At 42.3% G+C, this 12,835-nt stretch overlaps 1 protein-coding gene across 1 annotated transcript in view; it reads right to left on the bottom strand.

The window, feature by feature from the left end:
- Positions 1–9,621, bottom strand: part of Plcl1 (phospholipase C like 1 (inactive)) — a 296,203-nt gene extending 286,582 nt beyond the window's left edge. The window contains exon 1 of the mRNA XM_051190226.1: positions 9,367–9,621. Coding sequence (XP_051046183.1) covers positions 9,367–9,606 — 240 coding nt within the window. The 5' untranslated portion in view covers positions 9,607–9,621. The remainder of the gene's footprint in view (positions 1–9,366) is intronic.
- Between the last annotated feature and the right edge of the window lie 3,214 nt (positions 9,622–12,835).

Raw genomic sequence — 12,835 nt, 5'->3', positions numbered from 1 at the left:
AGCTTATTACTAATACCAAGCATTCCCACCGACACTCAGAACTACCCTCCCTCTCCCCCTTTCAGAGATCTCATCTCTAACAGTTGTTGTTAAATGTCCTGTTTGTAAGTGAGAGAGCTCAGCAGTTAGAAGTGTTTGCCTTTCAGGCCTGAAAATATGAATTCAACTCCCGGAATCCACAGGAAAAAGAGAAAAGTTGTCCTTTGGCCTCTATACATATACTGCGGCACACATACACACACATACACACACACACACACACACACACACACACACCAAAATATCAAAATAAATAAAGTAAAATTTTAAAGCATTTTGAAGATAAGTGAATAAGTGAATGTGTTCAAATGAGAAATTAAAATACACTACAAAGAACCAAAAGCTATCAAAATTCCTAACAAGGTAATCCCTGAATAAAAAAACACTTACTGAGAAACTGTTATTGAGGCATTCTTCAGCCCCGTCTGACCCACTCCCCTCCAGTACTGACCCCATCTGCTGGTGAAGCTGGACTGTCCATCACCTGGCTGCTTATTTTTCTGATGAGCATGCCTTTGGATGTGGATTATCATCTGGGCTACAAGATGCAAAACTGTGAATCAAAAAGTTACCTATTGGGCAGGATGTGGCAGCCTTTAATATCAGCACTCAGGAGTCAGAGACAGGCAGATTTCTGTGAGTTCAAGGCCACTCCAGAACAGCCAGGTATACACAATGAGACCCTGTTTCAAACAAACCAAATAATGTTGCTTGCTGTTGGTTTCTAATTTCTGTAGAAAACATAAATGCATTTATCGCAAGATTGGCTTGACCTCATACTAACAGCACAGTAGGAAATATTAGCTTAAAAAATTTGTAAGTTTCAAATGTTTGGCAGGAGCTTTCTTAGAAAAAAAATGATTCCACTTTAAGAAAATGTAACCAAATATGTTACTATGCAAAAGCTGCAATGAGAGAGAACTCTTCTGTACCTTTTAATAATCCAACATAACTGCAGCTGTCTGAACTACTAGACTTTAGACAAACGCACAGTCTCCAAATGATGGGAAGAAACCCCTAGGTAACATTTGATCACAGCACAGTATCTCCACACAGCAGGACAGATTACCTTTAGCACAGAAAAGTAGACCCAAAGACAGTTAAAACAACATTATGTCCACTTTCCTATCCAAAACTTCAGAATTTCTTTACCAAGACAAAAAGCATTAAATGACCAGACAGACTTTAATTTAATAAATTCCTCAAATATTCACTGAATTCTTCCTATGTGAGAGATACTATACTTTCCTCAGAGATGACAGGAGAAGATCCCAATTATACAACATCATACCCACTTATCAAGAAAATGGTACTTTCCATTGACTGGAAACTCAAACATGCCTTGCAGATTTATTGATGAAACACAATGCTATCAAACTCTAAATTATCGTAGCCCTTTGCAGTGACTGATAGTCTGTCTTTAGCCTGCCTCGTTTATTACAAAGATGTATCATAAGCTGCTGCTTGATGCTGCCTTTTGTCACAAACCTGTACTACCAGGAGGCCCAGGCTTCTCCAGGAAAAGTGAAATACCATGTGAATGTAAAATCATCAGCATTTCACATCTTAAACTTGAGGGGGAGGGATGTGTCCAAATAATCCCGAAGAGAATGCTCTAAAACTGCAGGACATTTTCTTCTTAATCTGTCGGCTGAGCTTAGTGTGCAAGTTAAAAACGTTTGATGCATGCCACCTAAAGTTTAGTGACGATTATTTAGGGGGATATATAGCAGAAAGAGCCGAAGCAATCAGGAGTGATGGCACATACCATTCGTTCCAGTGCTTGGGCGGTTGAGTCAGAGGCAGGTGGATTTCTGTAGAAGTTTGAGCTCTCCCCCCGGACTCTGCATTTGCTAGCTCTGCATTTGCAGAAATCACATCTCATCTGTAAACACTGATATCATAGTAATAACAATTCCATATAGTTATTGTAAGAAATAAATTACTTGATATGAATCAAGTGCTCAAAACAATGCCAGACTCAAGGAATAAATATTATATAAGTATTTTCTATTATTATAGAGAAAATGTCTCAGGGTATTCAAGATATTACTGCGTTTTGTCAATTATATTAAAAAGAAAATGAAAACCATTTAATTATTGATAGCATTTCTAAATGTGTACTATTTAATTATGGTTCAGAATCAGTAACTCCAAAATATCTTAAAACTGAGCATCACCAAAAGCTAAAAATGATTTTGCATCTTGTATGAAAACCTCTAGGGGGAGCAAAAGGTAGCATTCCCTTAGAGCAATGCCCTATTCCCTTTTCCAAAATTTACTCTTGATCAATAAATAAGAAATTGCTAGTTTAAGAATTCTGGCTGAACTGTATGTTATACAATAACATCTTAAGGGAGAGAGACATCAGGGCGTTTATGTGGCATCTCTCTCTTCAGCCCAACACTTAAGGTGGACTGAAAGGGAGGACAAGTCCTTCTTCTGAAACAAACACCCTTGGCCAGGGCCTAGCCATGACTCATTCTGAGCCATGAAAGACCATGGCTCCCTGGTCAATGGGTATCTGAGCATCATACTTGTCAACAGCCATTAGGCATGAGAGAGTGTGTGAGCTTTAACTACACTGGTTCCTCACCTGCTTTGTTTTGAAATCACTTTAGGCTTAGGGAAAATTGCCCACAATGAGGTTGGGCCTCAGCTAAGCATATGTCTTCTTTTGTCTCTTTTTGTCTTCTTTGGGCATTTATCTCCCATGATAAATGATATCACATAGAGAATGCTTTGAATCTGAATATCTCTGGTTCCCCAAACTCTCTGTTACATCACATTCTCAGCACGTCTAACCAGGATCTCATACCACACAAACAATACAAGCTGGCTGACTTGAACATACTTTCTGGGCTGAGTCTACTCTTCATCCAGGATTAGCATATTTTAAAAGGCTCCCGGGAAAGGTCAACATAAAAGAATGAACAAAACAGATGTTATCTTTCAAAGGTATTTTGAACTTTTAATACAAAGTTGTACAGTTAAGGACAAACACAATCTCCTTGCCCATCATAGCTACACCCTCAGGCTGTGACAGAGCTCCTTGGCTGAGACCCTCAGTTCCATCTCTGATGCTACAACAAAAAGAAAAGAAATCACTGCACACTTTCATAATCTATGTGTACAAACTCAAAAACACTGAAAAACTAAGTGCACTTACTGAACAGTTTAGTTTTTAATGTGTGGGATGGATAGACAATGATGACATAAACAATGGCTCTTTTCTGGAACCCTGCTTTTCTCAAAGTAATGCTGGAGTGATCGAGTGATCACAAATAAGGTGAGTTAAAATGAGGCTATTCAAAATAAAGCAGATAATGACCCTCTTAAACATACCCACACAAGCCATTACAAATAAAACTGATAATAAACCTAATTTTAAATCCGAGAGACAATTTCAACCCTGTCATACTAGAATCTTGCTATCCTTGGTAAAATAAAATACACGGGCCAATACTTCAACAAGGCAAAATGTTATACAGAAGTTGGCCCTTGGTTGTTATTATTATTGTTATTATTTGCATAGTGTAATCATTAGTTATAGAAAGCTCGGTTGTCTCATTATGAGGACAGAAATACAAAGATGAAGTGTGACACAGAGGAGAGTAAGTTCATTGAAACTCCAAACAAGCCTTGTATTACATGATTAAAGCATCTGTCAAAACATAAGATTTTGCAAAGCTGAGAGATTTCACTATAAAAAGATTTATACTGAAAGTCCAATTCAATGACTCCCTGTCCTTATTCCTAACTAGTAGTTCATTTAGTGGTGGTATCACAAAGTCTGGCTCAAAATGCCACCATGCCCCTGAGTGTCTTGTAGTCATTTAAAGATAGATAATTTTTAAATATATAGTGTTACGACTATGGCAGTTTGGACATTAGGCTTGAATATGGGATTACTGTAATATTCATGATTACTAAAGCTAAACAGAGATGCAGAAAAGGTAATTCAGTTCTTTGGGCTCCTCCCTGGCCATTCACAGCCTGATCAGTTGCTGTAGCATTACCCATAAGCCCTTAAAGGGTTGTTTGTTCAGTAGCACCAGGCTATGTCGGCTGTCTCCTGATGTCTTTTCATAATGTCCCGCTGTGCCCGGGGTGTTATTTGGCAATAAATGTTCAGTTGACATTTTACTGTAAAAAAATTAATTGCCTGTTTTCTTCATTGTAAAAGAGAAGGGTACTATTCAGAGGTAATCACAAAGTGTGTTTAACTCGTCCATGGCTATGTAATTGGATTATATTGTTTAAACCTTAATAAAGTTTCCAAAAAGAAATGTAAATCCTAAGACATAACAAACATTGGTTAACAGGCACATCTAAAACCTATCATCAAAATATAACAAGGTATTTTACCCAGGGATTTTATTCTTCATTCTCTCAAAAGGTATTATTAAAAGTCACAACCAAAAAAGAACTGAAAGAAGAAACCACTTTGAAGGTGAAATGTGATCATACTTCTAGGGCAATTTCAGAGAACATAAGCATTGTGATTGAAGTTGTTGGGATAGTAAGACAACGCCACCTAAGAGGTTCAATGCTACATGTACAGCCAGCTCACACTTCAGTGAGTGAACCCCCTGTGAAGCCCTGAATGTCATGGCATGCTAACAGCTATCCTCATAGCAAAGGCTGGTCAGCTCCAATGCATTGTCAGGTTTTTTTTTTTCTTTAAAATCCCACCATCGGTTTGTTATTTAAAGATTTCGATGCACATCAGTTGTCTTAGTTAAGGTTACTATTGGTACTGTAGAACACCATGACCAAAGCAACTTAGGGAGGAAAAGGTTTGTTCAGCTTACACTTTCACGGCGATGTTCATCATTGAAGAAAGTCAGCAGGGCAGAAACCTGGAAACAGGAGCTGATGCAGAGGCTATGGATGGGTGCTGTTTACTAGCTTGCTCCTTGTGACTTGCTCAGCCTGTTTTCTTATAGAACCCAGGACCACCAGCCCAAGGATGGAAATACCCACAATGGTATGAGCCCTCCCCCACAAATCACTAATGAGGAAAATGCCTTACAGCTGGATCCTCTGGAGGCATTTTCTCAATTGAGGTTCCTTCCTCTCAGATAACTATAGCTTGTATCAAGATGACATAAGACTAACGAGGACATAAGTACAGGAACAAAAACAACAAAAAAGTCTATGTGTTGACTGATTCCCAGGGTAGTCTGCAAAAGCATATATAGCTCTGTCATGCCTAAAGATTATAAGTCATTTTAATCATATTTAATTTCACATTATAACATTATAAAAATATGTTCAGGCTGGGCAGTGGTAGCGCACGCCTTCAAACCCAGCACTCAGGAGGCAGAGGCAGGCAGATCTCTGTGAGTCTGAAGCCAGCCGGGTCTACAGAGCGAGTTCCAAGACAGGCTCCAAAGCTACACAGAGAAACCCTGTCTTGAAAAATCAAATAGTAATAATAAATAATAATAATGTTCAGAGATCCAATTGATAGCCTCTTCATCTCATTCCCCTATGATAATATATATTCAGCATGCCAGGTGTATCAATGCCTATATGTATCAATCTAAAGAAAATACAGTTCCTCTCAAATCTCCATCATCTGGGGACACAGGGAAGAAATGGGTCTAGGGTAAAACAGGTATGAGCTTCAAAACTGATGCCATGAAGAGGTGTAAGTGCCACACACTGATAAGTGAACTCCATTAGCCAGCACAACACCAGCCAAACTGCCTGTTCACACTCAGCATGGGCCTAACAAAATGACCAAAGGCAGGAAGGGCTGGCTGTAACCCCCTTCCTGAGCCATGCAGCTCCAGATATCCTAAACTGGAGATGGAGGTAGAGAAGGGACAGTTCAACCCACAAGCCCAAGATTCAGGTTCTTCATGTGTTCAACTTGTTTCCAACCTAGGAAGTGTTGAATTGTGAGCTTCCTGCATCTGAGGGTGATAACAAGGGTGATAACAGACATGGCTTTGAACCCTAACTCTACCCTGATTTAGGTCTCTCCATACCTCCCTTATGCCAGAGGACTTGCTGCGAGAATATTCAAATACGAAACGTACATTAATTAGATATTTCTTAACTGTTAGCATTTTCCTAACTTTTCATCTTAAGTCACATATCAAGAAGAAATTAAGATGGACTCAATGAATATTATGGTATATTATATACACTTGGCAAAAAAAAATGAAGCATTTATCAGTGGCAGTTCTTTAGAAAATAATCATACAGAGAAAAGGCAAATGGATTACAGAGAATCTAGCTAAATTCTTACAGTATTAAAAAAAAAAAAAAAACTAAGCCTGAGAGTATAAAGGAAAAACCACAATGGCAGTAGAAAGACTGGGTGAGGATGGGCACAGACAAAGAGTGTAATTGTTTCCATCAGCTCAGAAGGAAGTTGTTTTCTCGGCTATACACATGTTTTCAAATTAGGAAGGACAAATTAACTGAAAATATTCCTGTAATTAATATACAAGGAAGACTGTTTTCTGGAAGGATAGAGATGCATTATTCTGATCTAATATTCATGCTAATAGAGAATTAGCATCAGAATAATTAAAACCAATAATCTAAGTCAACCTGAAAAGAGGTCATAATTCGATGGAATTATTGGTGTGAAGTAAGAAGTAGGAGCTGAGGCCCTGTTGCAGGAAGTAAATCACTGGGAACATGCCCTTAAAATTTTAGCCCTCCTTCCCTCTGCCTCCTGACCACCATAAAGTGAACAGCTATGGAGCACTATACCCTCATGCTATGGTGTGCTGCCTCAAGACAAGCCTAGAAACACCGACAGAGATCATGGACTGAAATCACTGAAACCATGAGTCAAAGTGAATCTTTCTTCCTTTGGCATTTCTAATTATCATAAGGACAAAAACTGATTAACACACACGCTGTATGCCTTTCTAGAAATCCTCATCTTTGCTACATTAAAGTGGTCAAGCCATATGACAAAAGATTCGAGATCTAAATAAAAATATTCTTGATCTCAGAAAGATTGGATTCTAGCCCACCTGCCTCTTCTTGCCCCTGAGAAGAAATAGAAGACCACTAAGGACAAATCCCAACAAGTGTCACCTACCAGTTACCAGACCATCTTTAATCTGCTTAATCTGCTCATCATAGCGACCTTCACAATCTTCTAGGCATCAAAAATGTTAGATACAAATATGAAGATATGAAGCCAATAAAATTTTATCCAGCTTTCATTGTACATATTAAGGGCCTCAACAGTTAGTCACAGATACACAATCATAGATGCATATGCCTACAAGAGCCTACTATTTTGGAAGGATGCATAGGAAAATATTAATAGCTATAGGGTGGGCTATGTAAGTGGGAGAGCAGAAATAGCAAAAAGTCCTACTTCACACTCCTTTGCAAGTTTCAATTGTTTTAAATCATGTGCTATTTCTCAAATAATTATAATTTAAAATAGTTCATCTAATTTCGCAGTATCTTTAATTTTAAAGACCATTTATTATTTAATTTACCATTAAATGGAGAAAATATAATATTCTGCTATCTTCCTTTGTATCACAAACTTCAAAGCAAAAGAGGCACTATATTACTCAGTGATTACCCTTATGAGAATGTAAACAGCATTTCATTCATATAGTCTGGGGGCGGGGTTTGTTTATTTTGAGACCAGGTATGGCTATGTACAGGAAGCGACATTTGAAAGGAAGGTACTCCTGCGTCAACCTCCTGAGTGCCAAGTCCCAAGCTTGCATGACTACATCCCTAGGATTTCAAACCTGTAGGAGCACAGCAGGCAACACAAGGCAATTTCAGAGTGGTAAACTTGCTGCAAGAATTTGCATAGAATAGCCCTTATACTTCATGACTTGTATTTTTCACAACATTATAAAAAACCACTGCTTTTATCGTCATATATTTTAAACTACTGTGCTTATTTTCATATGCACAGGTCCCCATGTAGGATGAATTTCTTGTAATCCAAATGTACCTGTTTCCTGGTTATGATACTATTGTTTCAAGACAATATGACTTCTGACTTGTATTATTTAAAAAAGAGCTGTTCCCCTTTTGTCCAAATTCACATGAGTGGTATAATTCTCTCTGCACATTATGAAAAAGCCACAAAATAAACTACTACAGGTTACTTGAAATTACCATTCATTTTCAACATAGAAATCTCCCTGTAGCTTTTGAACGTCCATGGGTCCATGTTTGGGGCGGGGGGGGGGGGGAGAGAAGGTGCAGATAGTGCTTGGAGCCAGGTGGACGTGAGCACAAACGCTGCCTCTGATAGCTTGGAGAAGAAGCCACGTATTGCACGGCGGCTGCTCGGTTTGAACCTGAGCAAGCTTTCTGAATGTATGAGTCTACCCAGCAAGTCCGTGTCCTTTCACTGTCCTTCCTTCCGAGTCCTTCTTTCACTGTTGCCTGCGGTGTGTTGTGTGTATCCACATACGGATGTGTGCTCTACCAAGATCAACTTTAATATCACATGTATACAGTAATCACATACATCTCCACTAAGAGGCCCTATTCCAGAGCCAGTGCCGGGGGTCTTACCTGAAAAACATTACTTCAAAGTCATGCACCCAAAAGATGAACTTTCAAACAAGTTCAAGGGAAACAAGTTCAAAGTGGAAGATGGAAATAAATAAATAGGGGCGAAGAAAGGTTTACTGTTCCTTGGCAGATGGATAAAGGCAAATCCTCTGGGGGTGCTAAGGGAGTCTGGGAACGTATTCCCGGATGTGTGTTTTCTGCAGCGCGAAAACTCTGAGCTCTTCCTTCAACCTTTCTGTGCTGCAGCTCCCACTGCAAACTCTGCCTGCCTATCTGCAAAGTTCAAGCCTTTAAGGATTTCGGCACCATTTGTGTCTGATGGAGATTTCACACACACACACACACACACACACACACACACACACACACACACACACACACACACCACTTGAAAGTAAGCTGTTCTTTGCCTTTACTGCTCAGGAAAGAGCACCTCTGGGCTAGCGAATGCACAGTCAGCCCGCAGGTCTGCATTTATCCTAAATCTTCTCTTCCTTCTCCCATCCACGGGTTTGTGAAGCTCGCTGAGAAAATGAGGGAAAGCATCCATAAAACCGCAGAAGCGCAGAGCACAGAGGGGAACTTTTCCTCAGCTGTCAGAGGGGAAGTCACTTCTGCTTCTCAAGGCCAAGAGCTGAGTCTGGGAACCTCCGGACTAGGCAGGAAGGTTTGGCAATGGAGGTGGGAGAAAACAATGCCCAGCCTGCTAAGCCTGGAGGAATGAACATCCTGCCTGAGGTCCCCTACCTTCCCAACATCCACACCCACGCTCTGGGCTGCTGTGGCTCCGCTTACCTTGATGATGCTGCTGCGCCTGGGGGTCGCTCGCGCAGCCTCAAGGAGGCCGGCCTCGCTGTCCCCGGGGACTCCCGCAGCGCCAGGCAGTGCGACCCCACTGCGACGGTCCCTCATCCGGCCACCCGAGGCCGCGGGTGCAGCGTCTCCGGAGGCAGAGTCTGAGACTCTGGGGTCGTCTTCGCCTCCTGCAGCGTCGAGAGGCGCCGAACCCTCCCTGCCAGCCGCGCCCTCAGCCATGGCCAAGCACGCTTCGGGGACTCCCGGAGAGACAGCACGACCGACACCAGTGTCCAGCCCCTGGCACGGGTGCGCTCGGGCACCGGGAGGAAGCCCCGCTGGACTTTGTCTCAGCGCCCGAAGGCGGCTGCAGCGGCGGCCGCAACTTTGTAGAGAGGAGACATCGCCGAGGCAGAGGCGTCCTCGGGCTGTGGTCCAGGAGGTCAGCGGGCCGGCGCGGGCCGGCGGCGGGGGCGGGGAGAAGATGTGAGCGAGCGAGCGGGAGGGAGAAGCAGGCGAAAAGCAGCGGGAGGTACCGGAGGAGACGTGATGCAAACGCCCGCTCAGTGCAGACAAAAGGCGGCGAGCGCCTGGCCAGGAGCCTCCGGAGCCGGGACGCGCGCCGCCGCTGGAGCGGTGACTGCGGACGGGCCACCCGCCACCTGCCCGCCAACCGCGGCGCGGCGGCCCCAGGAAGTGCGGTGGCGGCCTCCACTCCGCTCGCCTGTGACACGGAGGGAAGACTTGTTTTGACAGCCCGTGGGGATTGGCAGGCGCCTGGACCTCTCAGGAGCCGAGGCTCGCCGGGGGAGTTCGGCTCCACCAATCCTCACTGCGGAGGGGTGTGCCCGAGCGCGAAGAATGGAATGTGTTCTGGAGCCCCGAGCCCGCCCGGCCCCGCTCACCCGCACCGTACTAGGCGAGGGTGCGCGCGCCAATGTGCGCACCCGACTCCGAGTACATTTTAGGAAGTTTAAAAATGTTAAAGCAGCCTGAAGGTGCACCAAAAATGAGGTTGGGGGGTGGGGGTGAGGTTGGGGGGTGGAGGTAGGGAGAAGCCAGAGGAAATACTCTGCAAAACAGCAAATCTGGAAGAAAGCGGGTGTTGAGTGAGAATGTCAGAGCGTTTGGTGTGGTGGTAACACTTGGCACCGGCCAGGGCTTAAATACAGGCTCTCCTGCCAATCCTTAGAAGTCAAGTTCATGCGGAGATAAACTAGGGTTTACTAGAACCCTGGAGTTCCACAATTAGCTTCAGGTTCTGTGAGCGGAGTCTACCTTCACTCTGCAATCTGCGAAAATGTGACAAGGAGTTGGATGAAAGCGGTAGTGGGGTAAGAGGAAACAGAACAGCCAAAACCCTGGGGACACCTAAGGAAACACCAGTAGGAGGAAAACCACCAACTACAAGATCATTGGCATGTTTAGTCTCTACCCAAAACGTTCCTATATCACAAGGGTTTCGCCTACTTTCTACATCTAATTCTAATCCCTGCTCCATCCACCAAGTGGAGCAGGGATTCAATAGAATTAACCACACCAAGAGCAAATGCAGACAATGGCTCTAAGGTCTCTGAGAGATGGAAGACAGCATTTTTATTTAAAAAAAAAAATGGTGACATTGATGTCTGTACTGAACCTCGCTTAGAGCATTAAATGTATTTCCATTACTAATTATTATATAATTCAAGGTTTTTGTTTTTCCTTAACTCTGCCAAGAACACCAAGGAATTCTTCAGCCCTGCAGACCCGGAAATTTACTATGATCGTAGCATTTTAAGAATGCACTGGAGTCTTGGGTGTCATCTAGGACAGCTTTTTATTTAACAGAAATAAAAAATGAGCCTTGCCTAAGACTAGTAAGTGCAGACACTGACATTAGCTCTGCTACCCAGCTTCTTCCGCGCATCTCTTCACTTTTTATCTAGCTCGCCTGGGGCTACAAACAGTCAGAACTGGATGGGGCTCTTGGAAAGATTCATATTTGACATTTATCATCTTCTGGGGGAGACTGAGAAGACTTGACTGCACCTTTTCTTGAATGTCCTGGAGATGAACAGCGAGCTCTGGTTTTAGAAGCAACACCGCCCTCTAGTGAGACGATGAGAACTACATCCAAAATAGCAAGTGATAGATCACAACTGTGTTGTTACATAGAAAATATTTTTATTTTGTCCCCAGAAATATAACCGATTTTAGGTTGTTATTTTTCTAGTGTTCTGTTACATCTAACTTCTGTCTTCTACAGATGTCCACATCTCAGTTGTCTCTGTTTCTTTAATAACATTTCCATTTGTGAATTGTCCTTTGAAGATGAAGAAGCTGCATTTACCTTACTCATCTCCCGATATGAGTATTAATTACCAGCATTTTCTGACCCACATGTTTTTGTGTCTTCATACTCATTTCAAGTATTAAAATTAGTATCATCTAACAGTAAATGGCAGGACTTCCAAATAAGCAAAAGCCAGAAGATAAAGCATAGGGTTTGCAAAATGTTTTGTCTCAATTCAAAAGGTCCAAGTTGGACTCTCGTATCTCCTCTTCTCTAGCAGTCCTCCCTTGTGTCTTCTGTGAACAGGTGTACACAGGAACTGATAAAGACTGAACATCTCTTCATGAAGGTTGTCTTATTCACTTGGCCTGGAGAAAATTGAAATATATGTAGAGAGCATTTTTTTTTTGTTCTGTTGTCTTTTACAATTTTATATTTTAAAAAATGTCCTGTGTAGACCTGTCAGATCTACATGACCCCAACTGGATGGCATTCCCCTACATATGGTATTGTGGTGGGGGGTTGGGAGGGGAGGGTGTTTAGAGTGCATGGGAGAGGGTAGAGAGGGCAAAAGGGAGGGAAGGAGGGAGGGAGGGCTGGAGGGGGAGGGGGAGGGAGGGAGGGAGAGGGAACTGGGATCGACATGTAAAATAATAAATTTTAAAAAAAACGCTTTGACTCCAAAATTTAAGTTGAAGAACAAGTTACTGGGGAAAAGGATTTCTATTTTTGTTTCCACAGAAAATGAAAAGCTGTGGATTCCTTCCAGACTAATGTGGTTTGATCACACCAGACCACCTGAAACAGAGTACAAGCTGATCCTACATTCCAAACAGCTGGACAAAACAGCCCTACAGACTACAGCTAGGATATCTGAATCTTCTTCGAATCCCCCAAGACAGCGCCCCTTACCAGCAGGAAGTAGTTTGGAAAGAACGACGCCCAAATTCCCAAATATTGTGTATAAATGTTTGTTTTCATTTAATTGGACTTTGTTATATAAAATTAAATAAAAAAAATAAAAATAAAAAATGTCCTGTGTAAAAGACAAACACAGAATGTATGCACTCATATATAGCTTTTAGACATAGAGCAAAGGATTACCAGCCTACAATCCACACCTCCAGAGAAGCTAGGAAACAAGGAAGACCCCCAGAAAGACATACATGTTCCCCTGAAGAAGGGGAAAAAGAA

This window comes from Phodopus roborovskii, unplaced genomic scaffold, assembly GCF_943737965.1.
Source record: "Phodopus roborovskii unplaced genomic scaffold, PHOROB, whole genome shotgun sequence".
NCBI classification, from domain to species: domain Eukaryota; kingdom Metazoa; phylum Chordata; class Mammalia; order Rodentia; family Cricetidae; genus Phodopus; species Phodopus roborovskii.
The sequence above is the reverse complement of the archived record's forward strand: the minus strand, read 5'-3'. Positions and strand labels throughout refer to the sequence as shown.